The sequence below is a fragment of the Seriola dumerili genome, unplaced genomic scaffold (genome assembly GCF_002260705.1).
Source record: "Seriola dumerili isolate Sdu_G_001 unplaced genomic scaffold, Sdu_1.0 BDQW01000149.1, whole genome shotgun sequence".
Taxonomy (NCBI): Eukaryota; Metazoa; Chordata; class Actinopteri; order Carangiformes; family Carangidae; genus Seriola; species Seriola dumerili.
In genome coordinates this window covers 959,525-986,099 of record NW_019174404.1, presented here as the reverse complement: position 1 = coordinate 986,099, position 26,575 = coordinate 959,525, and the positions used below count along the sequence as shown (strand labels likewise).

At 41.2% G+C, this 26,575-nt stretch overlaps 2 protein-coding genes across 4 annotated transcripts in view; both read left to right on the top strand.

Moving 5' to 3' along the window:
* The first annotated feature begins 3,962 nt into the window (after positions 1–3,962).
* Positions 3,963–17,961, top strand: cdc25b (cell division cycle 25B). Of its 2 annotated transcripts, none has more exons than XM_022751072.1 (15): positions 3,963–4,464; positions 4,663–4,745; positions 5,230–5,281; positions 6,550–6,591; positions 6,762–6,795; positions 7,170–7,304; positions 7,694–7,813; positions 7,929–8,069; positions 8,232–8,309; positions 8,541–8,729; positions 9,247–9,351; positions 9,440–9,502; positions 9,615–9,713; positions 9,903–10,148; positions 17,141–17,961. In XM_022751072.1, the coding sequence occupies exons 1-15, from the start codon at positions 4,250–4,252 to the stop codon at positions 17,288–17,290; spliced, it is 1,752 nt and encodes a 583-aa protein (XP_022606793.1). In that variant the 5' UTR covers positions 3,963–4,249; the 3' UTR covers positions 17,291–17,961. The 2 variants fall into 2 exon arrangements, with proteins under 2 accessions (XP_022606793.1, XP_022606794.1); XM_022751073.1 differs by lacking the exon at positions 17,141–17,961 and adding an exon at positions 10,886–12,098.
* Positions 17,962–18,870: 909 nt separating this feature from the next.
* ap5s1 (adaptor related protein complex 5 sigma 1 subunit) overlaps positions 18,871–26,575 on the top strand; it is a 13,873-nt gene continuing 6,168 nt past the window's right edge. The window contains exons 1-3 of one of the 2 annotated variants that reach the window (XM_022750637.1): positions 18,871–19,152; positions 20,503–20,767; positions 21,842–22,008. In XM_022750637.1, coding sequence (XP_022606358.1) covers positions 18,971–19,152; positions 20,503–20,767; positions 21,842–21,970 — 576 coding nt within the window. In that variant the 5' untranslated portion in view covers positions 18,871–18,970 and the 3' untranslated portion in view covers positions 21,971–22,008. Of the gene's footprint in view, positions 19,153–20,502; positions 20,768–21,841; positions 22,953–26,575 lie in introns of those variants that run through there. The other variant, XM_022750636.1, reaches the window with a different exon arrangement.

The following is a 26,575-nucleotide window of genomic DNA, read 5'->3' as shown; positions in this document are numbered from 1 at the left end:
GCATTTTCACAAATAATCTGCAGCTTCTGTCGACAAAATCCATCTGTCTTTCACAAATGTCACCTTGAGAACAGAGACTGAGACAGAAGACTTTACTGAGCAACTAATGTTCTTGTGTGTGTGTGTGTGTTTGTGTGTGTGTGTGTGTGTTTGTGTAAACTTCCCCCTCCCTTTGTAGCTACACCCTCTACCTCCACCTGTAAATGAATGGTTTTGAAAACAAAGCAGACCGCTGAGTATTGAAGCCATCAGTGGGGAAGAATCATTTATGAGCGTCCCAATTACAGGTTAACACAACTGCCTGCAGATAACCACACGCTGGTCGTCTAAGTGAGTCACAGTGTGAGATAAATACAGATAAGATTGGTCCTAATACACTGCAGTAATGAACTTTATCCTCAGAGAACTTTTTTTATAGCAGCACTTATGAAAGTCGAAAAGGTTGGTTTTATGTCATTAGCTCAGGTTGTTTCAAAGCTCATCAAGTCTTTAACAAGTTATGGGTTCAATAATTGACCTGTAACTACATAATTACACGTATTCTGTGCAGTTGAGTTTTGTGTTATGTTGTCAATGCAACAGTAATGTAGGATAACTTTGACATAAATTTAATCTGGCTCGACGTGCACTGTGATGGATTACAATAGGCTGCTGGTGGGTTTTCATTAGCATGCTTTGCATAATGCATAATATTTACTACTTACTTAATATATTTCTCATTTAATTACCATGTGAAGCCATGAGGGTCACAGGACTGAGATGAGGTTGTTCCTCCTACAAATAAAGGAAAAGTTTCACTAATTTAAACTGAACTAATGATCTAATGATTGGGAGTATGTTGAAGATCAGCTTTCAGACTTTCTCATGTTAGTTGTTAGAGTCTTCTCTTCAGCAGATTGTGAAACTTGCTTCCTTGGCATTTGTGCGTCTGTTGGTTTGAGCTTGTGTAATAAAAAAATAAAAGGAAAGCAGTTGTCAGTGGGGAGTCAGTGCTGGTTTTGGTGGGAACTGAAGGTGTCGGGAGGTTTGAGGAGGTTTTATTCGGGGTGAGTCGCTCTCTCTCTCTCTCTCCCCCCTTTTGTCTCTTCTTTTCAGTTGTGGGGTGTGGGAGCCTGGAGTCACAGGCCCGTGCTCTTACCTCTCCAGGGAAATTCATTAAACCTTATTTACATTCGTGATGCCAATCACACAGATACTTTAACCGAACAAAGACTGCACGGTGGTTAACTGTTATTCCCCCAGCCAAAGGTCAGTACACCTCCCTGCTCACAACCTCAGGTTTGCTAAAAATGATACTGAAAGATCTACGGAAACAAACAGAGCTGATGTTACTTATCTGAATTGCACATAACTGTTCATTCTGTATTGTAAATGCAGTCAGGACTGTGGTTAAAAAACTAGGACTTCTGATGGAAGAAGTTCCTGAGGTGAGGAGAAAAGTCGCAGAACCACAAACTACTATCACAAACATCCCATAAACCTCTAGGCAAAATCCTGAGGTGTTTTTACTGCCAACATCAGTCTGGTTTTGTCAGAGTGCCTCAGCGGTCTGGTTGAACTAGTTAAAGGCAGGTGTGTGTTGTGTGTTTGACTTTACAAACCTTTACAAAGCTTCCACCAGGGACCTTCCATTGAAACCTTTCACTTCACAATTCAAACTTTCCTGTATTTATGATGCAAAAGCTTAAAGAGAAGGATGGTTGGTGTCACAACCAGCAGGGACAGCACCAAGTAATAACTTCTTCTACAAACAAACCCATTTAAAATCCCTGCAGTTTACAAAATCACTTCCTCATAGAGCCACAGTTCAGAGTTTTCATCTGAGTATAAGAGGAAACAGTTCCTATTTTAAATAAAAACATGGATGTGAGGTTGTTTAAATTCTGATTTCCTGAAACTTATACATAGATGCGATTTTACTCATATGAAACAGGAAGTGATGTTTGATGAAGGATGACATAACTAAAACCACTTCAAAAGATGTGATACCAACTCACACACGCACCCACAAATTCAAATCACCCTCATTCTAATCTAAACATATTCAGGAACAACAAACATCTCAGTTCATGATGTTCGACTATGTTCTCCCTGAGTTCATTTTGCTTTTCACAGCTTGAAAAGATTCACAAATGCAACATGATTTCAGAGGGTAAGTTAATCTTTATTATACCCCTGAGGGGCAATACTGTATGTTGCACAGCCAGCAGTGAAAACAAACCATTAACAACAGTCAACACACACCAGTCCACACGCAAGAGTGTGTGTGCGCTGGTGGAGCAGAAAGGCAGAGAAACAGCAAAAAGGAAGTATTCATTCATCAGGGAAAATCATTTCTTTTGTTTGAGTCACTTTGAGTGGGAGGCGCATGAGCCTGGCAGCCATTACTGGTATGCATGCACACGGCTAGGTCACAATGTGCTTAACCAAAATGTTGCAATGATGGGAAGACTTAACTTTAACTCTAACTTTTTATACATCCATTACATGTATAATACTACTGTACAAGTAGTAGGCTATTACTACTTTTACTTAAGTATCTGGAGTGGATAATTAAGGACATTTAGTCAAACAGTACTTAAAAACTAATTTGAGGACCATGTACTTTACTTGAGTCTTTTAATACACTCCACTACATTCAGAGGGAAATATTGTACTCCACTATATTTATCTGAGCCGGAGTTACTAATTACTTCATCAATTAAGATGCTATCAAAATATATGAGGAGCCTATAAACTGTGATGCCTTGTTATACATTAACTGACCCAACATGATATACAAGCAGAGCTGAATTGATCAGACAAAACATGAAATTTGGGCGAAGGCATTTCTCACTATTTTCTGAATTTTTACAAACCAAACAATCAATCGATCAAACGGAGGAAATAATCATGATTTACAGTCATAAAATAGCTGCTTTATAAATGATAAAATTAGCTCCACCTCAGCCAAATACAGCAGTAAAATGCTGCTCCTACATAAACACACACGCTGTAATGATGAACTAATGTTATCGCAGTCACAGGAGACATTGTTCTGCATACGGAAGTTTTACTTTTGATTTTCAGTGAAGGACAGGAGTGTGGCAACACTTTTACTTGTAATCTGAAAACCTTTGCCACCCATGAGTATCTGAATATTTCTACCATCACTGGAATGAATCCAGTTCAATTCCATTCAAAAATATTATCCTCATCCCTCAGGGGCAATTTGAAGTAAATTTGCAAACAAACATACATATACACTGTTCATTTCCTTATATAGATACCTAAATACAAAAATACTAAATATACAAATAGTTTAAAACAAAAAGAAGAGTTGAAATATTAAGGATTTCAAATAATGGCATATAGCCTACATAACTGGGCAACAATGTCTAAAAGCACAAACACATAAGTTAAAAAGCAGAAATCAAAAGTGCAAATGTATTTATGAGTTTAGACGAACTTATGCAGTAAAATGATGCCATAATCTTTGACCTCAGTTAAGATAAACTGCTTTGTCTTTGTTTGTAGGATACTGGCTTACAAGCACAGACATGTCGCAAGTGAGGAGGGGATTTGCCAAACTCTGTTCATTTTTGATCAAATATTTTATAATCTCTCTCTCAGTAGCCATGTTAATTGTTATTCTATGAATTTAAACCAAACAAAAATGGCAGTCAAAGATTCATGTTTCATGCCTACATTGTTGAGTGTTTCAGCCCAAAGTCGAGAGGGTGAGAACAAAAGATATGTGAGAAGAAAGATGAAAATTTTAAAGGATTGTGTCACATCCTCCTTCTTCTCCCCCATCCGGCGACAGGACAACGGCGAGAGCTGTTGCGCGCTCTGATTGGTCGACGGGATGGAGAACGGCGCTGATTGGCTGAAAGATTGCCGCTTCACAACTTCTATTTTGAACATAAATACGAGGAGCCCCAGTCTCGATTTCTCAGAAACCAGGGGCTGTCAGAGAGGGAGTACGCTGTGCTGCAGCTCTCTGCCACAAACAACAACTATGTGGTTTTACTAACTTAGCAGGACTGAATCAAAGTTTTACTCCACACGGAACCACCGAGTCACTTCCAGCCGGAGTTTCACATCGTATGGTTTGGAAATGTTTTCTTAAATTGTTGCTAGCTAACTGGTTAGCTCCCTTGTTAGCTTGAAGTCTGGACCGTCTTGCTAACTTATTGGCACTCTCCTGCCCGAAATTCAAACTAAAGCAATAACGACCGCGGGATTCATACAAATTGGACAGCTAAAGATGGAGTCGGTTCATGTTTTTGGCAGCACCAGTCCTGTTAAAACTGTTTTGAAAAGCAGGCCCGATGGGATCCCCGGGTTTTCCTCGTTCTCCCTGTCCGATCTCAGCTCAAAGAACTCCCACTGCAGGGATCTGTTCTCCCCTGGACCCGCGACTGTACTATCTCCTGTCACCAATTTGGCTCTGGACATGAACAATTTAGCTGGACTCGGCAGGTATTATCATAATTATTATTATTATTATTATTATTTTTCGTTGTAGTTATAGTAGAAGTAGTAGTATTACAGTTTTATGTGTTATTTCTCCAGCCATGGACAAAACTTCTATTTATTCCAGCCCTTAACCTTGCATGCAGAGTTCGGTTTGATGTTCACACTATTGTTTTTTTTCTTGTTCATCTCTTTCCCACACAGCCAATGTGATACTCCGAAAAGGAGAAAGCATGCACCCCTTGAAAAGGTTCCCTCCTTTGCCTCTGACGTCTCATCTGATGCTGGTGAGCTATCCTGAAAACCTATTGTCTGTGCTAATTGATGCCATTACAATTGATGCCTGAGGGTTTAATGTACATCTGATCTCAGCTAACTTTAAATGTAGTCATGAGATGAGTATTGTCAATGGTTGCTTTAACTTATTTTTAGAGCTTATTTTTCAACTGAAAATTTATTTTAATTATTAATCTCTCAATCATGAGGATTTACTATTTTCTTTCTTTTGTGATGGTTAACTGAATAACTTTGGGTTTTGGACTGTTGGTTGGACAAAACAAGCGACTATTATACAGCATCACCTTTGCACTTTGTTCCCTCTTTTCTGACTTCTGGATTTAACAAACCCAAACTAACAGTTTAGTCTTCATGCAACTGGTAAAGTACTGTCATAATCCACTGGTATTCAGCTGGTTTTTGATGCCAGTGTCCCATCCTGTGCTGTACCACCTGGTGTATATATCGATCTGTGACGCAAATATCTTCCCTCAGGCCTCGGCATGGATCCCCCGAGCCCCATGGATGCTATTGAAGTGGAAGACACGTAAGTTGCACTGTCCTCCTCCTGTCTGTTCTAATCAATCAGCTTGTGAGCTGTGCCCCTCTGCTTTCCCCCCATCAACCCTCTCCCCACCTCCACCCTGTGCTTGGGCTCAGCTGAACCAAGCACCATTTCTCATCTGTAGGATTATTGTTTTACCGTTGGCTTTAAGATTGCAGCTTCACTTGGTTTTACTAAGAAGATTAGCCATTAAGGCATTTCAGCTTAACTTTCTTTGTGTTTTTTAAAGTTGAGTGAAAAGAACATGTCTGGAATTTTACATTTGTTGACTATTTGAATTGTTTATGTTTTCAGTGGAAAGTAATTCTTGACACTCTGGACAAGGTACAGAGACAAGTTAAGAGATTAAGCAGAAACTAATTTGTACCCGTTTATGGTAACACCAGTTGTACTCAGCATTATCTTTATCAGTTTGTCAGCATATCCTCAACTGCCTAATCTTGGGTGGCCCTTCTCTTAATGCTCAGTTGGGTGAGCCCCTGCAGACATCTGCCGCTGTCTTATGTGCGAGTTCCTTTACAGCAGCATTTGGTGCTCAGGACCTCATTCACTTCCTTTTACAGCTGTTTGGTTGCTAGGAGTTTTCTAGGTTGGGGGGAGGACGTGGCCCGCGCTTGGGTTTAATGATAGCCCACCCCCTCTGGGTTTTGGCACACTCTTCCCATGCACTGTTATTTCAATAGGAAAAAGGGGGCAGGAGATTTTTTTTTTTGCATCACGTCTATTGAAATGAGGGCACCCCCAGAGAACAACTGCCCCCCACCCCCACCCCTTCTCGTCTGCATTGAATGGGACACGCTCCCCCCCTCGACAAACAATGGGCCCTTGCAGAAAAGGGGTTGGCAGCATTGGCTCTAGCAGGCATATGGTAGATTAGCTGATCTCTGCATCCCTTCTCCTACCGCCCACCCCCCTCTCCTGGAGCGGCACACTGAGCTCTCCACTCAACTTATTTAGCATACAGGTGGGCATAACTCCAGTGCAAAGGCCACCTCTTACGTCTATGCATTCACCCAACTTCCTCTAGTCCAACCGTTCGTCTTGGTTTCTCAATAGAGCCAGAGATTCTTTGTAGTTTACGGGCACACAGTGTCCCAACTGGCAATTAAGGTCTTTCAGCCTCTTGCTGCACTGGGTTTTATTACAAAGACCTGATACTTTTCATTTGAGTACAGCACTGTCTTCAAATCTGTTGCATATTTTAACCATTTCATACCTATTCTGAATAGTCTCCAATTTCTCTGTTACAGATTTGAAAAGGCCATTCAACAGTCCAGCCGAGTTGTCAACGAGTAAGTTGCTTTCCAGTCAATATTCTAAAATCATTAACCGGTGTTTGGCTGTTATTGCCTCTCCGTATTTGAACTACATTGCTCTCCAGAGAGTATTATACTACATGAACTAAAAAAGCCTATTGATTTGATTTGTATTGACCGCTTCCTCTCCCTTCTATCAATTACAGGAGGCTACCAATTCGAAGAATCAACTCATTGCCAGTAAGCAGATTTATCATGTTTACAGCTCTTCATGCTTTGTTTGAATTGGTTTAATCTCTGGCTGATGTTCAGGGCTGCCAGATGCTGCAAGACTGTGGCCAGTTGTAATTCAGCTGTCAAACATCAAAATCACTAAAAATGTAATCTCAAAAAGTTTAAGTTTACGTCTGTTTAAAATAAAAATGGAAAAACTGCAAGAGAAAAAGGTCTCAAATTGAAGTAAAAATAACATAAAAAATTCAGCTCGGTCAGGTAACAACATTTTGTCTTTAACTTAGTTGGTACAAAACATCCTCCAGTGTTAACCCACCACAGAGCAGCTTGTTTCCAGTTGCTGAGCCTCTGCTGACTGGCTCCCTCTTCTCCCCCCTCAGCCCCAGCTCCTGGGTTTCAGTCCGTCCCTGAAGGGTCAGGAGGATTCCCACCGCTATGGAATATTCGGTCAACAACCCTCCCAAATAAATGCCGCCTCCTCCTCTCAATACGACAACAAAGAGAACATGCCGGAGGTCAGTGGTGTTTGTTTTTCATCAGTAAGAACCTACATTGTTAAATGGGCTTTTTCCTGGTCAAAAGCTAACATGGAACTTTTAGTAATGCTCAGAAAGCTGATTTGTTGCCATGGCGAAGGCATTGCATCATTTGTCTTAACATTTTGGTCGATCCTTGGCTTTTTATTTCACCTTGAAGTCATTAGAATAACATTGGTTCCAATATCAAGTGTTAAAGTTTTTGACACTTTTTTTTTTTTCCATCTGTAAGTTTATAGTTGAAACAGAATGCCTGTAGAAATATTGTGTGTAGATCAGCAGCCACTGAGTTTTATCTATAAAGTCGGGACAACTAGGTGTTGGTAATGTTGAGCATTGATGATTTTTTTTAAATATTGTATTTTCAGGAGGGTTTTGAATTCAAGAAACCAACCATGCCAGTGTCGCGGAGTCGTGTGCGCTCTTTTAACTGCGGACAGACAAAGGACGCTTTTGCCCGCCGCCCCAGCTCGGCTCCAGCCCTCATGGTACGTGGCCCTCTGAAGAATCGGTGTCTGTTGTTGTGCACAATGTTTTAAGACCTGGCTCTAGAAAGATGCAAACTCTCCTTATCTTTTTTTTTTTTTCCCCCCCTTTGTCCAGTTTTCCTCACCTCCTCCAGTCCAGCATCTGGACTTTCATGACTCCAGCCCCATGTTCCTGAGACGTTCCTCCCTCACCTCTTCTATAAACGATGATGATGATGATGACGGCTTTTTGGACGAACTGGATGACAACATGGAGGTGAGGCCCTGTCTCTTTACAGATTGTCTGCCAGTAAAATAAATAAATAAATAAAATCCAAAAAACCCTCCGTCTGAAATCGCTCCCCCAAACTGTTCAAATTCAAGAACACATTTTAAGTTTTGTTTCTAAATTGCGTGACAACCCCTCTGTCTTCTACAGAACAACTCTGGGATGCCGATGGGAATGGCCAGCTTGCTCACCGCCCCGCTGGTGTCCGACACCACAGGAGAAGACTCTGTAAGTTTACCTACTAACAAATAAAAGTAGCAGCATTGGCTTTATTGTACAATCTGCAAATCTAGAGACTAGCAACAGTTGTAGCAGGAATGTTTTTTTTTGTTTTTTTTTTGATAGGTGATACAAATGTGGTCACATGATGCTTGAATTTAGGAGCTCAAATTTTTACTTTTTGACTTAAAAGTTATGCCATTCAGTCTGATGATTTTATTTATTTTTTCCCTCCTTCAGCCTGTGATTCGCTGCCGGCCACGAAGCCTGTTCCGCTCGCCCTCCATGCCCAGTCCGGTCTCCCGTCCCTCTGCGAAGCGTCCCGACTGCCCCGGAGATGAAAACACGCCGGTTAGGGTGAAGAGGCGACGCAGCCTGGCAGGAACACAACCCACCACCCTGGAACAAAACCCCGAATCCCCACGCATGGTGAGTCCTCACATCCATCAGTAAAATAAGTATTTGTCAATGGCTGATTTAAATTTAGTTTGTGCATGCTTCTCACGGTGTTCAGAGATGAGTTGCCTGTAAATATGGATCAGTGGAGCTCAATGTCCAGTACTGATCAGGTCCTAGCTACTAGCTGGGAATGCTCTTTTCTAACAGAAGCTTAAATAAGTCAGAAAAGATCTTTTTTGAGCCGCTCGTATCTTGGAGCTGCTGTTATAAACTTGCGAGCTAATGGTGTGAAGCTGGATATAATGTAGAAATGTGATCAGTTTAGACTAAAGGCACAAACCTGATGCTACAATAAATCAGCAGCTTAAAAACCAGTCTCCACTGACCATCTGTTGACTCCTTAGTGGAAGTGGAGAAATGGCTTCTGATTCTGAAACGACCCCCCGAGGCTGAGCAGCTATTGTCACCGGCTTTTTGTAGACGATCTCGAATTACCTCATTTTCTCCTCGACCGCCTCCTTAAGTCTCTCCCTCCTCTTCCTCCCAGAGCTGCTCATTGCTCCAGAGGTCCAAGTCCTTCTGTCAGACCGATATCGAGAAGCTGCTGGACAATCAGGACGGCTCCAATGAGCTAATAGGAGATTTCACCAAGGTGAGGAACACCGCAGAATCTTCATCTCTGGTGACTTAATTCTGCGAAATGAACCCATTTAATCTAATTTCCTTTCTTGTCTTTTTAGCCTTTCGTATTACCCACAGTGGAGGGCAAACACCAAGACCTCAAGTACATTACCTCAGACGTGGTGAGTGGAGGCTCTTGGCTGTTTCTCTCTTCGTCCTGACGAGTACTTTATTTCGAGACTTGCACTTTATTTCAAAGATAAAACATTAAAGTGTGTCGTCTGTGCCCTTCAGATGGTGGCAGCTCTGACTGACCAGTTTAACCATCTAGTCGAGCGAGTCATCGTCATCGACTGCCGCTACCCCTACGAGTTTGAGGGCGGACACATCAAGGTGAGTCAGCATCTACCGACACGTGAATGACAAATTATATATTCATTATCGACCCACCTGATGATTCTTTTCTTGATTTTAATGAAATGATTGATCAGTTACCAAATTTGTTACAGACTGATCTTCTGTCTCAGGGTCACTTCCTGTACTTGATAAACTAAGTGTTTGGTCTGATCCTTGTCGTCTCAGGGAGCTCTGAACCTGCACCAGGAGGAGCAGGTGTCGGATTTCCTCCTCAAGACCCCCATCATGCCGCGCTGCCCGGAGAAACGAGTCGTCATCATCTTCCACTGCGAGTTCTCGTCGGAGCGCGGCCCTCGAATGTGCCGTTTCGTCAGGGAGCGAGACCGCGCCATGAACGACTACCCCAAACTCCACTACCCCGAGCTCTACATCCTCAAGGGCGGATACAAAGACTTCTTCCCTCACTTTCAGGTTAGTTGTTGACAAATCGGACTACCACAAGGTCCATTCAGCAGACTCTGATTCTGCCATTGACTTTATAGTGATGTACAATCATTGTCGTTGATATTAGGGAGGTTTTATAAAGGCTAATGAGACCTGATGTGCAGCAGCTATTTCTGCTAGCCACGCTTGTTACTGGAAACCATTCGACGTCAGCTGTTCTGTGTCACAACAGTCTGTAAGAGTGCGACCATGTGATACTCAGAGCAGAGTTTTGATTGAGTATCCAATCATCCTGTTTAATAATTATGTTCTGATCATATCTGATTGATGGATGAGGCTTTGTGCTTCTATCTTTTGGACTAGATAAATATGACAGTTGGTCCCCAAGATAATAGTATGAAAAATAATGCACTTTGCCAAGTTTACGTTTTTGTTGAAGTAAACTGGACAATTGAAGTTTTTATCCACATCCAAGTTACAGTTTTCAATATCACTGTAAAACATGAAGACACCAGCCTGTAAAGACGTTAGAGCTTCATTCTAGTCTTGTGTGATGGAATAATTTCAGCTCAAGGTTCACTTACTAGCCTTCTCTGAGCTTTCACTCCATCTCGGTGAATGTCTTCACCTTTTTTTTTTTTTTTAAAAACTCAGAAAAGGCTAGTAAGATGAGATGCTTGTCAGATGTAAGGAGGTAATTCATTGAATGAAACCCTCGATGGCTGTTCAGCACTCTGAACTTGTCTCATCATCTTCCTGCGCAGTCGCAATGTGAACCTCAGTCCTACCGGCCCATGCACCACGAGGACTTCAAGGAGGACCTCAGGAAGTTTCGCCTCAAGAGTCGCACCTGGGCCGGGGAGCGCAGCAAGAGAGACATGTACAGCCGACTGAAGAAGCTGTGAGCGCCGCCTCGTTCCACCTTAACTGCCTCTGAAACACACACTGCCTCCCCCTCCCCCCCTCCCTGAACAGACTGAGTGCAAATTTCTCTCAGAGCCCCCCCCACCAACGAGGAAATAAGTTATTGAGATTGCGCCAACAGGAATGGGATTTTTCTGAAGTCCCCAAATTTTCATTTAACTATAACAAAGTTAGCTATTTATGCAAATCTAAAGAGGGAAAGACGAGAAATGATGAACACTTGACCTGAAGATGTCGCTGAGTTGCAGTAAAACAGATTTGTGAAGCAATGTGATCGTTTTAAAAACCACTTGGACCTACTGCCTTTTTTTTTTTTTCTTCTTTTTTTTTTTTTTACCTTGTCACTATGCTTGTGTAAGCGAGCACAAATCACTGCCAGATTTCTATACAGCAACTGAACCACACTGCCAAGTCTGAAGTTTGTCTTTCAGTCTCCTCACTGGATATTTTTGTTTTTCTTTATTTTGCATTTGTCGTGTTCCACCATATTTAAGCACTTAATTTAAAAACCTGAAATGGTGAGGTGCTTCTTTTTTTTTTTTCTTTTTTTTTGATACTGCTTTTTATAAAACTTTTTAATGAATTTCGTTGGTCCCCATTTAGACATTGATTTGTTGAAAGCATGCCTTTTTCTAGGCATCCCCAAAATGTAAATTGGATATTTTTATGACAACTTCTAAAAGGTGTAAGATTAATGCAGAATTGTGTTTTTTTGTTTTTTTTTTCTTCCTGATCAGTTGCAATATTTGGTCTTGTCTATTATTTCTTTATTTTTATTTTTTTTTCTCGGTCAGAAGAAACCAAAGCAAACAAACTACCTGTTAACTTTGCAGTGAGATTTTTCTGATGCTGCAGGTCAGCAAGTGTGAGAGGATTTTTAATCTTAAGAAAAACACATTTTGTTTTGCTTTCAATCCCTTAATGTTCAGAGATAAAAATGTCTTCCACTCTGCTGAGCTAAATGATGTCAGTTCATAAACGACTCGGGTGGGTTGAATATTTTGGTGCAGACTCGTGGGGGAGCTGCTGAAATAAAGATCCAATGTGCGTTCAAATGGGATGTACAGTATCCTACGTTTTTTTTTTTTAATTTTGAAAATTTCATATTTGTGCAATGAATGTGTTCTTTGGTAGGACTGGGGATTTCTGCACAGACACTCGACTGGTGTTTGGGTGTTAGAAACACTGAAAGCGCCAAATTTAACAAAAGAGGCTAAACTTCTCTAATGTCACGTGTCTAAACAAACAACACAACGAGCACAACACAACTGATCTTTGAAGCAACTTTTAATACAAACACATTTCAGCAAGAACTGGGTTTATTTAGTAACTGGATAGCTTTACTTTTATCATAGTAGTGTGACCTGGCATCTGACGGCAGCCTTTGAAACGTAAATACTTGGTGTCACAGTCACATCCACTGTTGGGTTTGATCTCCACATTGGGGGCAAGAAAGTAGGTTTGTTTTCCTTGTCACGCTTCTAAATCCAGTAAAACCAGTCACATTGGTGCACTACAATTAGTCAGTCCGTACTGGCAGTAAATGTCACTATATAGTGACCTCAATGTCTTTAGCAGGAAGTACTAGTTTTTGTTTTTTTGGCACACAGTGATTCATGAATGCCTAAAATCTCAGTTTACTTATATATATATATATATACTCATTATATATATATATAATATATTATATATATATATATATATATAGTATAATATATATATATATATTAGAGCTGAAACAATCAAATGTTTACTGACAATTTTAATGATCTTTTAAGTTACTTATGGATTAATTTCTTGTGCAAAAATGCCAAATATTCTCTGTCAAATCCTCACAGTGGAGAACCTGGGGCCACTTTTCTCTGTTGGTTCAACACATTGACCAGTTTGTAGGTTTAAATGCCGTTTTGTCACCTTGTGATTTTTCACCGTTTTATGATAATTATTCGTCTTATTCATCTTCCGTAAAAACTGGCGCGTAACTAGTCCCGCTGCTTTGAGAAAACCCAGACAAAATACATATATATATATATAATGCGTGCGGCTCGATCGGGAACGGAGTGCTATGACTTCTGCTATGACTGGAGTGCGATTCCGGTAACCATGGCGACGTAAAAGGCGAAAAAATGGGGGGAGACGTCTTTCAAAACGACCACACCCACTCTTTGGCGCTGTACTGCTGCGTCATACTTCAACGTAGAGAAATGGCTGAAACGTTAAATGCGTCACAAGACCTGCGACTCATTTGGGTTAAAATCGTTATTTTGAAAACTATTACGGTTTACACAAAATCGTAGTTAACGTTTTGTGTCATTTTTTTATTTATTTTTTTCGACCGTTTAAGACTTTATAATGATACAACAGTAAATACAGCAGCAGACATATTGGATTTACTTTGAGCTACAGGAACTGTTCAACCATCATACTGCTCTCCCATAGACTGCAATGCAAATTCAGAAGCTGACAGCAAACAGCAGGTCTCAGTTCTCAGCAGGTGCTACTAGCTCAGTATCCAGGTGGAAATGGACAAAGCTGATTCTTATTGGACTCGTTAACTCTCACCCCTTGTACTCTCAAGTATGAGAGCATGTATAAGGCAAACCAGCACCGTGTATATCTGTGTGCTTGTATGTGCATGATATTGTCGTATGGCTTTATTGCAAATCATATTCTGTTAGGGCATGTACATGTGTGTATACATGTCTTGCTGTGGTTGTGGGGGCAAATGTGTGTGTGAAACCATCAGTGTGAGGTTTTTTTTTGGTCGTGTCAGCTTCAAAAGGCACATTTAAAATTTCTCCAGGAATTCTCCAGTTTATAAATTACAATTTGATAGAAAAAAATAACAGATTAATGGATAATGAAAATCATCATCATCATACGGTGGTCTATATTTTAAATATAAATATCTTTTGTTTTTGTTTTGTTTAAAGTTGTCCAGATTACTGTTAACCTTGGTGACAGGCTCCTGATGTGCAGGACTCAGTCAAAGCAAACTTGACTTCCCACACTTGTAGTTCTGAGAAAAGCACATCTGCAGGTTTGTTTGGTCTCTGTGCAGCACGTTTTCCTGCACACACAGCAGTTCCTGTTTTTTCAAATCTTCCCTCTGCAGCCGACTTTGGGAGTGGCCTCTCTGCTGCAGCACGTGCTCTCTCTCTCACACACACACACACACACACACACACACACACACACACACACACACACACACACACATTCCTGAATGCATATGGAGTGGCTCTGTCGAGGCGGCGCCTGGCAGCCTGACATGTCCCGTCAGGAGGTTAACAGTTCTGTTGCAGGAGCGAGCGGGGGAAAAAAAATCGGAGCCACCATGTGCTGTAAACACGTGACTGCTCTGATGGTGCGGAGGTTATAAAAGCACAGCTCCCTCCCTTCTGGCACTTCACCAAAGTTTGAAATCAGGCAGTTTCCCAGCGGCCATGTGGCTGTGGGAAAGAGCGCAAGCCTTTGTTTGCATTCCACCGACTGAGGTCTGAAGACTAATTTACCACCAACAGTTTCAAGCTGAAACGAGTGTCTGTTGGACGCCTTGTGCAACTTGACTGAAGATGCTTTAATTCTTTCCTAAACCCTGTTAAAAGAAATACTGTTGGCAGAAAAGTAAAGAGTGAACATGGCTGGGAAAGCAAGGGAAACATCAGCAAACCAGATTCTGTCTCAGTGATCTTTACATCTACTTGTCAATGGTTCTACACCATTCATGATCGAGCCGCCACCTTTGTCTGAACAAGACGGTTAATGAAGCAGCTGCTGAGGTTTAAGGGGCCTCGCACTTTTAGATGAGGCATACCTAATGCAACACTTGCATCTGCCTTTCAATACAAGCCTCCTTTTCCACTTCAACAGTCGGTTTTAAAATGTAGATGAGTCCCTGGCAGGTCCCCAGTAAGAAAAGAAACCCCAGCCAGGTTTTTACAACTGGACCCATCTAATTAGGAACTGGAGGTAAAAGAGTTCAACAAAATTAACTGAGAGACACTTGAAATGTTGCAGCAACGGGTTTCCAGAAAATGAATACTGTGTTAATTAAGTTACTTGCTTGTAAAAGTTTGCCCCGTCCATTGAAAACCTTCGATTTAAAGTCATGGAAACCAAAGTAAAGAAAACTTAAAGGTCTTTTCCAGACATGTAAAAACACTCTGCTTTGAATAACTTATAGTTTTACAGTTAAGTCTGATAACCTATTTCTATAAGGCAGTTATAAGCAGATATTGTTTATTAATGTATTTGTCAACAACTACAACTGCTGCCATAAGTATAGGCTGCTGTATAAATTAATGGAAAATATAATATGACACATTTGTAATAGTATAAAATATGCTGTCGTAGGAAAAGTTAGAACTGTTGATAAATGCTGCACATTAATAAACACTTCTGTCTTTATACCTGTTTACAGCAACATTATAGACTGTTATAAACCATGTTTAAATGTTTGTTTACTGCTTATAAATACTAAACAGAAGGATTTGAAGTGTGTAAAGATAATATGTCTTAAAGGGAATAAATACTTGTCAAATCAAGATGCAAAAACTATTATCATCATATATTACCATAAAGCAGTCCTGCTTATCCACTACAGTCTGATATAACCAGAGATCAAACTCCTGTTGATCAGATCACATGCAGCTCTGTGGCAGCACCCTGCAGAGTTGCTCTTAAAACTACCCCACCCTGCATATCACCATCTCTCCTTTGTGAATCCACCTCTTCACCCCCAGCCTGTCCTATTTGTCAGGCAGCAGCCTTGGGCCGATCAAAGGTGCCCTGACACAAAGCTGTAGCCTGGGTGTCACTTTTTAAACCCCTGTTTGTTGGGACTTGTTGACACTGGCGGTAAACTGACAACCCCACCTGTAAAAAAACAAGGTCCTAACAACTTCGCAAGGGTGGTGGAACACTGTGGTTTCAGAGGAAGGGTGGAGGTGGTGAAGGGAACGTCCCTCTCGAATGTTTTTCAGGATTAGAAACGCTTTTTTCTCTTGCTGATGTTTCTGCCTCTTGCAGACATGTGCACTGAAGATGTTTTCATCTCCCCAGTAGACAATGCAGAGCAGACTCTAAAGATATTTTTGGCCGCCTGTCTCACGTCTTCTTCGGCTTCCTTTATTTTGAAACTCGCGGGCCTCGCCATCATTGGTCTGCGCTGCTGGCTGATCGCCCTTCCCTACACCCACATCCTGTTGTTTTTCTTATTCAGCTGGTTTGTTGCAACACAGGGGACTGTGACTCATTGCTCAGTAATATTGAAACCTGCTCAGTTTTTTTCTTGTGGTGAGTGTCCCTCACATAGTTGCAGCTCCAAATTGAAAATCTGATCGTCCTCACGCAGCTGCTGCAGAGAACATCTGTGGGGAAAATGATTGAAATCTGGCTTCACTTTCACATTGAATTCCCACAGTGCTCTGGGCTAATTATTACCTGCAGAGATCCCTCTCATTCACTCCTTTATTACCGAAGAGTGATGTCTGGGCTAATCATTGCACACAGTGTGGCTGTTGCAGAAATACTTCTCTACACCTAATCTGATGAAACGTTTCATGCAACTAGCCTGAACATTTTAGGGATGTTTCCCATATAAATCAGACCACAGCCTGGAGTAGTCAGCCCTGACCTACTATTTCACTTTTTCAAACTCATTTTAAATCCGAATGCCCTCTGCAGTGACTAGAAAAACTAAAGTTGGACTACTTTCACCCACCCATGTTAGTCCTCAGTGAAATGGAACCAAAAGAACAGAATTTGTCAAAGAGGAATGTGATCATACTTTGGATATAATGAGGTTCTGGCTTTTCTTTTGGTAAAAAAGAATAAGTGACACAATGATGTAAGTCTGTGCTCCAGCAGCTTCAGTTTCACCTGCAAAAAAAAAAAAGAAAATGGTCCCAGAAGCTTCATTTGCTCAAAAGCAACCTGTCAAGATGACTTGAAACTCAAAACCACAGTTTCCATTTAGCAGCTGCTGTGGTAGAAATGTGTCAGTTTTTCTTTTCTTTTTGTGATGGAAATATCCTTTCTTTTAAACATGTCTCTCTCTCATTATTTGTTTGTTTCTTTGTTTGTGTTTACAGGTGAAAAAGTTCCTCCTTCCCCAGAAAATCTCAATAAGACTAAAACCACAGTATCAGTTTTATCGTCTTTTTCAGTCAATTTTCTGTAAATCTTGTGTCCAAAGTCAACAACCTGACACACAACTGAGTGTGAGAAAAGTCAGCCAATGAATAAACAATTCAGCAAAGCAGAAGCTGTTTCGGAGCTTTCAATCACATCACTGAGTCTTCCTCTGCTAATAGTTTGTCCAGACGTCAACAGTTAAACCATCAACAGGAAGTCCTCAGAGACATCTACAGTTTGGACAACCACAATACAAATACACTGTGGGACATGATCAGAGACTTTTTATGTTCAGTTGAATCTTGAAATCCGAAAAGAGATATTTGAGATATGTCATTGTGGATCAACATGGTGGACTGACCGACATTTCCAACCCTGGAGCAAAACTGCTAAAAACACACGACCCATCAGACCTCATGACCTCATCCAGCTGTTACAGTTGTAACTCTGAAACAGGCAGAATGTCAGCAAGACGACATGAAAGGAAGCTTTTCATCCAAAAATAAAGATGAAATCCCACAAACGGCTCGGACCACCTCATCCTCGGGTCTTGTTACAGTGTTTTTCAGTCTCAGCGGGTCTGAGAGGGGCAGAGGGGAGAGAGGTTAACGGGACAGTGGAGCGAATGTTAACAAAGCAGAGTGAATGTTTTCTTTCTTTATTTTCCCTCCATCACTGCAGTTTCTACACACACACACACACACACACACACACAGAGAGCAGGGCCTCTCAGAGTAAAGAAGCGTGACCAGCAGCAGCTGTTGGATTAACAGCTGCCTCTGTTTGTCTGCTGAGACCCAGAAACACCCTGATCTCTGATGTCAGCCTCTGTGCAGCCGCCTTCTGTCTCTCAGTCCAGTTTTCATCCACTACTGCTCTAAACTATCTCAAACTTTTTATTCCTCTTGGTATTTAAGTTCCATCCAGTTCACTTGAGGTTGATCTGATTCACTTTAAAATTTAAATTGTTGTCAGCTTTACAAGGGAAACTAACAAATAAATCCCAAAAATTGTACAAAAAAGAAAACAATAATGCTGCAGCTTTGGAGTAAGAGTTACTGTGACTGTTCAGTCACACACATTTATTTTGAAATCTAATTTCATGTTAACAAAGATATCAGGCTGAATTTTGGGAAAATTAGATCTATGCACAAGACATCTAGGGCAGTTTCTCTTGATGAAATTAGTCACAAAAATCAGTCAGTTGATATCAGCAAGTAGAGTGTGTATTGTAGAAACTTGAAGAGAAAATACATTTCTAAAATGCAAATATATGCTGTGTTTGTCAGTGCGTATGATTAATTCATTCATTTATAGTTAATTCAAGTCGTTTATTTCAGCTTGTTGACTCTTTATCAAATAAAACAAGAAGTTTGAATCTGCCGGTTTGGATTGTAATGTGTATTTATTTAATTTATTATTTCATTTTATCAATTAATCAGCAGATTAATAGATAATGAAATAATTATTAACCAATTTTTATTTGGTTCACACCTTTCTTAAAATCTCTATAGATATAAATGAAAAAAATATAAATATTTGACTTTCCGTTTATATATCATATATCTATTTATATCTTGGATATAATAAAATATATTATAGAGCGAGCGCCATCTGCTGGTTGAAAGAACGCAAAGCAACGGTAGCCGAGAGAGGTCACATGACCAACGCGGAAGAAAGAAATCAGTAGAAACCGGAAGAAACATGGGAATGCTAAAGTAAACATTAGTATTTCGAGACAAATAAGTATCTTGTTTCTTTACTGCTTTTTGTCCACTTACGACAGCATGGTCCGGTGTTTCCTGATCCACACCGTGTGTCCGGTCAGCGGTCTGTCTGCCGGGGAGAGCAGGGTCCTGTACTCCCGGGTTTTCGGTCCAGATGAAGGAGTCCTGACCGAGCAGCACCGGGAGCTCGGTCCGGAGGAGAGACGACTACTGCAGAAGGAGAAGGTGGCGGTGGTGGCGAGGTGAGTCGGTCTAATTTCTGTGTTTTTGAGCTGGAAGTGTCTTTATTTAAGCACCAGCAGTTAGTTTGTGTTGTTTGTGTTGTTTGTTTATTTTTTATAGGCGGGACAATAAACAATCAGGTTTCTCACGCTAAAGACGCCTTTGAACATTGGGTGCCTATGGCTGTGAAGCAGTGAATTGCAGAAATGACCACTGAACTACATCTTGAAATAAACATATAGATAGATTTTAATACATCAACAGTAGGACTTTTTTTTAAACCTGAAATTCCTTCATCATTTCCTTGGAAGGTGATAATCCTGGTTCAAAATATTTCAGGTAAGGCTAGGTTTTCTTTCTATGAGTTTTTTTTTATTTTTTATTAAAAGTCTGCTTTTTCAAAAGCTCTTCTGATGACTTGTCCGCTGCAGAGATCCACCACGCTGTTCCACTGACAGAGAGTCAGCATGAGCATCCTCCACACGCTGTTTTAACCAGAAAAGAATGAAACAATCAAACGCCTGAAGTCGTTGAGTTTGTGCTGTGGCCGTTGCTTATTCCTCCAGGCGCTTTAACAGTCAACTATGCGACTAAAAAAACGTTTATTTGTATTGCAGTAGTGACTTGAGGAAATACTGCGGCAAGTTTGAATCACAGACATTGAACTATTCTCAAAATTTGCTCTTGTGTCTGATATTAAATAACCTCCACTAGAACTTATTAACATTAAATTGTCAGTTAAAGCTCCATCAAAAGGTGTCGCATCAACATGACTGATAAATAAAGTGGGATGGTGAAGATACGACTTCCTACTTAATGTTGTGTATTTCATTTTTGGCTTTTTAGAGGATGACAAACATGTTTTAATTTCTAAACTGTGAAAATCAGCTGTTTGTGCAGGAATAACAGCATCTTCCTCTTGATTTCTGCCGTAATTAGATGCATCCAATCTTTTGTCTGCATCCCACTAATTTCCTGATGGTAAACAATGTAAAATGCATCACAGAGGCGAGTGGAGAGGCTGTCAATCTTCTCTGCATCCGTCCTGTTTTGTTTTCGGTTACTGAGGGAGTCTTTCACGCAGTGTTTGTGTAGCTTTCTGTTCTCCCACATGACAAACTGTAACTACTGATTATCACCGTCAGTAGAAGACGCTCACTCTCTGCGCAGAGGAAAAACAAAGACAGTACTGATCTACTGCTGCACGTCAAGTAACGACAGCAGTTTGACACTTCGCTTATAAACAAATAACAATCAGCTGTTAATGCTATCAATAAAATGGGAAAATACTGAAAACATGAAACCTTAATGTAACACTTGATTGATTAGTTGTATACCACTTGATATACCACTGTTCCTCTGTGACTCAGGCAGGTGAGGAGCGCTGTCTCTCTGTCCCGGGAGGCTTCAGGCCGGCTGCCGGTGGAGACGGTGCCGGGTGAGGAAGCTCTGGCCCTGCAGGAGGCCACCTGCGGAGTGGTGCGTCTGAGAGCTGGTGAGCCCTTCTCTGAGGAGATGAGCGCTCTGTGGATGGGTGTCCAGAATCTCGGCTTCACGCTGGTGTGTGAGCCCCACGAGAACCTGCTGCTGGCCGAGGGAACCCTCCGCAACCTGACCCGACACTGCCTGGAACAGGCGAGTACTCCCCCTGACAGACATGGTTTCTTTTTCGATCATTATGTGTTTTACATTCAGGAAAACCATTTAGAGTTGACATCAAACTGTTAAAGGAGATAGAGGGACTTTCAAATGTAGAGGCCGCCTTTAAACCTGTTGTGATTTGGATGTCAGGACCGAGTGAACCAGTCTGAACTGGATAAGTTCAAAGGTCTCACTCCGCTGATTTTTTCTTTTGAGACCTTCAGGCAGCCCGTTGATTAGCTGACACATAAAAATACCCACAAGAAACCTTTCTGGGTGTCTACAAACAAACCGTATTGGCTGGAGAGTAAGGTCAGTTCACTGTCACTCCTCCCTTTTGCAGCCAGTGTTTGTGTCGATTTACTGTTGGCCGCTCTGTGATGCAGGGATTAGAGGAGGAAAAGATTTGTAATTGGAGAGTTTTGCTCTGCCACTGCTATTTGGCAGACTGTTTTTTTTATTTGGTTTTAAAGGATCAATCTGTTGATTTTGATCGTGCTAACAAGTAGTGCTTGATACGTCTTACTGCTGTGTGTCATAGAGCTCCATTATATATATGTAGATTTATATGTTAATAAATCCCGAACATGTCGTCAGGTCTGGGGCAACAAGTGATGAAACAGCCTGCTGCTCTAAATACTTGATTTGTACTCATCCGCTGCTGAAAATAGTCCCCAATAAAAAACACTTTACTCTTTTTAGAGCTGGAACATGTTCCTCAGTTGCAGTGACATAGTGACATTTGTTGGTGTATTTTTACAAACTAGTTTATTGTCTAGTAGATCTATAATGAGACTGTATTCAAAGTACATACAGCATTTGTAGCACAGTGTCTAAAGGCCTCATTAGACTGATGTTATTTAACATAAACAGTTTACCTCCACGGAAATATTGCTGCTGAGCATCGCAGGCCAAATTCTCGACAGTAGCAGCTCATTACATGTTATGGAAACTGCAATAAATACACAAGGCGACAGTAATGAAAGATGATAGCAGCTGTACAGATTTTATTTCTACCTGTAACTAACTGGGATCATTAACGCAGTCGTCCCCCCCCCCCCCCTGCAGGCCCTGTTGAAGAGCAGCCGCATCGACGCTGTGCTCAGCCGCCTGCTTCCTCACGGCCAGCTCCTCTTCCTCAACCACCGCTTCGCCCAGAGTCTGGAGAAGGAGGTGGCAGCCTACATGGCCAAGTGAGCCACCGCGGCCGGCCGGTATACGGCGGCCATTTTGAGGTCAGTGTCTGGTCACCTGGTCACAGTCTCAGTCTGAGCTCTCAAACAAACAAGTCGGCTGCTGTTTACCTTTGGTGGCGTTTCCGCGGCGCTGGGAGAAGAACGTACTACTGGCAGCTGCTGTTTCAAATTGTGTGAGGTGGTAAACACACACAGAGTGGTAAATATCTCCCTCAGCCACTTGCAGCTCACTGTTGACTGTTTACTGTGTGGGAGGCTTCAGTTCAAATCCTGTTTGTCAAATTGAAGAGTGGAAAGGAAAATGTGGCAGATTAAAGAGTGCAGCTGAAGAGGCCAGTTAAAACCTACTCATCTGCATCAAAGACTGCTATTTATCTAAATCACCACACTTGAAATGTCACAGTGTGACCTTGAGAGACCAGACTTGACCCGTTTTGTGACAGTAAATGAATCTCAAAGTGCATTATTGCCTCGTCGTGACCTCTAACTGAGCTTTTGTTCCTGAAGAGTAGGAGGAAACCAGAATGGGATTTTGTCTTTCTGCAGTTGAAGGTATGATTCATCTCATAGTAACAAAACGGTAGAAATGGAGCAAAGAAAAATCAAAGTCAAAGCAGTTTAATCTCATATTGAACCAAAAATGTCAGAATTTTTGAGACAGTGAGGACAATGAAAAGGCAGGAGATGACATGAAATATTATAAAAACCACCCTGAATGAATGCGGAGATGTTGGCACGCAGAAAACAGGAAATGATGACGAGAACAAAAATGGAAACATCCAGACACAACAAATAACAAATGTTTTCCCATATCTCGTGAACATCTGTTGTACCTCCGACTGCGTCTCCCTGTGAAACCAGACTTCCCCGCTCCTCCTCCTGGCCTCATAAAAGCCTCTTAAACCTCTGTTTTTGTGTTGGCAACCAAATCCAAAACCAAAGCAGTTCTTTTTTTAGGGAGAAAAAAAAAAAAACCTCTCCCTGGTTGCCAGCATCGATTGCTTTGATCTTCTCCCTTTTTCTGTATTAAAAAATAAAACTAATTTCTGTATTACCTAAGGCGTATTCTTTGAAACTCGTGTACTCTGCAATCAAGGACATAACACGTTTCCCAAAAACAAGGCACAGGGGATTCGACATGAAAAATGATGTAGAGGTTGTGTTCCTCTCGTGGGGGGAAAAAAACACACAACCTCGGCGTCAGCTGGATGAAAACACCTGCGATCTGAATCACACGAGTGAATCAAGGTGACCAGTTCCGCCGTGAGACCAGCAGAGGGCGCTGCTGTTCCTGTGGGTGTCGGTGTGCAGTCAAGGAAATCAACTCACTGACTCTTGAAGTTTTATGTGTAAATTTTGCAAAAAAGTTTAAAAAACTAAAAGATGAATCTGGGTTCATTGTACAGAGTATTGCCAAAAGTATGTGGACACCCCTGTTTTTACATGTGTGTTTGTGTTTTTGGATGTTTGTCGTGGTTTTGGGTGGGACCCCCTTGGTTGTTTTATTAATTCTCATTTTATTTGGATATAACAAAGCAACATAAATAAATGCTTTATACATCGTTTGTAGTCATTATGTTTATGCCTTTTTTGCATGAAAAAAAAATTCAGATGAGTTTATATGAAGTAAATAAAATAAAGATACAGGTATAAAAATTCAAGTGCATAACATAAAAGCAAAATGTAAACAAAAAAATAAATATAGAAATAAAATTCAACAGGGAAATTCACTTTTAACAAATGATGAACAGATGTCATCTACAAAATCTAACTTTTCCATATTTTTTAATACTTGTCCTGTTGCACTCATCTTAAAGATGTCATAAATAAAGTCAGTCCAATCCTCAGGTGAAGATATTTCCGGTTTTAATTACTTTTCAGTAACATCCTCTCTACCAGCAGCACTTTGACAATAACTATCTGACGGTAGAAATAACATTGTCTGAAGGCAAGGTGCCCAAATATCATAATCCACTTTAAGTGGGAGTACTTTCTACAAAACTTAATGAACCTTGTGCCAGAAAGAAGCTAATGATGGGTAAGAGCAGCATATATGATAATGATTTAATGATGGGGGTGCAGCTTACAGTGATATATTTAGTGTGCATCCAACTGTGTGGCAACAGTTTCCTGTTCCATCCTGACGGAACCGGCTCCAGAAAGAAATGGGTTTTCCCACCTTGACCTGGAGTAACTTGACTGGTCCGCACAGAGTCCCGACCTCACCCCCCGTCCAACTCCCCCGGGATGAGCGGGAACGCCGACTGAGAGCCAGACCTTATCAGCCAACATCAGTGACCCACCTTATGAATAAAACAAAGCCTGCGAGCTGGTTCAGGCAGTCACCTCGGGTCCGCCACTCCACTCGCATGGCATACTGTTCTCTCTCTCTCGCTGCAAGATACAGCCAGTGGAGCCGTTTCGTTAGGGCGCTGTACTTAAGCTGTCAGCACTCTGCTGCTCACACTTTGGAAGCTGCTGCTACATCACTCACCTGAAAGTTAAGCCCTCACTTCCTGCTGCTTCTGCTGCCACTAATGCTGTTCATACTGTATCTCAAAACCCCCGTCCCAGCATGCACCTGTGGGGTCCGAGTCCACCTTCACCTTGGAGGGCAATTATTATTATAATTATTGCATTTGATCAGTATATATCCCTCAACTCCCTTAAATACACTGTATATTTGGCTTATTCTTACTTCAGTTGCGGATGTTTGAGCTCCGCTGTTTTCACCTTCATCTGCTGAAGGAACAAAGTTTCTCTTAAATCTCAGTTTAAGAGAGAAAACTTGTACCTGACACAAATTATCGTTCAAATTGGAGAATTTTAAAACGTGCCTAGAGGTTGACTTCTCTCATTCTTTTAACGACCGACTTTGAGCAGACAAACGACGATGCAATCAAAATCAGTTTTGTTTGTTTTGTTTTATATTTGTGTAATTAGCTGTTGCTTTTTGCTGTTAATTAGTAGTTTACTGTTTGTTCGTTTTGTCTTCTCTCTCTTTCTTTTTTTGTGCACTGTTGTTTATCTCCTCAATTTGTTTGTCTATTCTTGTATTTTTCACAGTTATTGTTGCTGCATTGAGCAAAATGAAGATGATAAAACTCCCTTTAGCATCTGGGAAAAAAAAGTGAACTTTAAATACTTTAAAGAGTTTATATAAATGCCTTAAGTACATAACTGTAGGAAAATGTGTGCGTGGATTTATAATCTTGAAACACAACATTTAGTTTTATTAAAATGGCTCCTTCAGCTCAGCACATCCTGTTATTAGGCTTCATTAAGATCTCTTTATTAAACTTTCACAACAAAGTGCAAAGTCAGGCCTGACAGTCCGGTGTTTGCCCACGAGGGGGCAGTGTGCAGCCAGACCGGGTGAGAGCCTCGGTGTGTGTGTGTGTGTGTGTTGCTGATAATAAGACACAAATAGTGACACTAGAGCAGAAATCCACCCAGCTACAACAGCACAAATGCTGCTGCTGCTGCTGCTGCTGCTGCTGCTTTGAAACAATTTAAAACGAGCTGGTAGACATCAAACAAACAGCGCTGAGATTATTTCTCATGTGTGTGTGTGAAAATAGTTTGTAATTACATCTAATTAGTGATGCACAGGCACAGGAAGTTGATCTTTGCCTGCAAACAGCTGTTTGATAAAATGCACGAGTTAATGTCAAGTGCAGATTAAAATTACAGTATCTGCTGCAGATTTCGTGTGTGTGCGTATATGTTTCGCTTTCATCCCCAGCGATTGTATGGTCTATCTACATTTCATTAGCACAGCTTGGTTTGTGGGCAGGATTATCAATAAAGACACGTAACACATCACAGGGTACAAATAAACAAGAGTGGATTAGAAAGAGGGGAAATCAGAGGGGTGAAAATGTTGCCCAGTATAATTGAACAAGGAAATCACAGAGCTGGAAAAGGCAGAATGAGCATACGTAGCTGTCGTCACTTTGAGAAGAGGCCACTCCAGGGGTTAAAGTTAAAAGATCAAATTGATTAAGGTTATGAAGAGGTTCTCAACTAAATGCAGCTGAAGCCCAAATAATCTGTTTTTTATTTTATTTTACTCCAGCCAAAATGTGCAGGTGATTACTCCCTGATTAGCACCAGGCACAAGCTCGTCGGTGAAATCAGCTGCTTTAATGTGTAGTTGAAATGAAAACCTGAACAGTCTCGGGCTTCAATAGCACTTACAGAGGGAATAAATTGAAGGCCATTAACTGAAGTACATAAAATTCTCATAGCAAAAAAACAATCTTGTACCATTCACCAACTTTGCAAATTGGTTTTGAGCAGCTGAATGTTGGGGGGAAAAAAAAAAAACCCCAACCAGATGGAGAGTGGGGTGAGTTCGTTGAGGGCACCCAAAGGTCAAACCGCAGTGCCAGTGGATCAAAGGCTAAAATCTGGGTAGCCGCTTTGTACACGAGCTGGAGCGCAGCGCTGACTCACCGAGTCAAGAGGGAAAATCTTGCACAGCACATGGTACTAAAATTGTCGTGAGCGGAGAGGTTCGCCCTGCACAGATTTCCCGGATCAAGATGTGAACCAGCCATAAACCAGCCTCCTCCTGTTCAGATGGTGTCCTTCAACCCCCCCC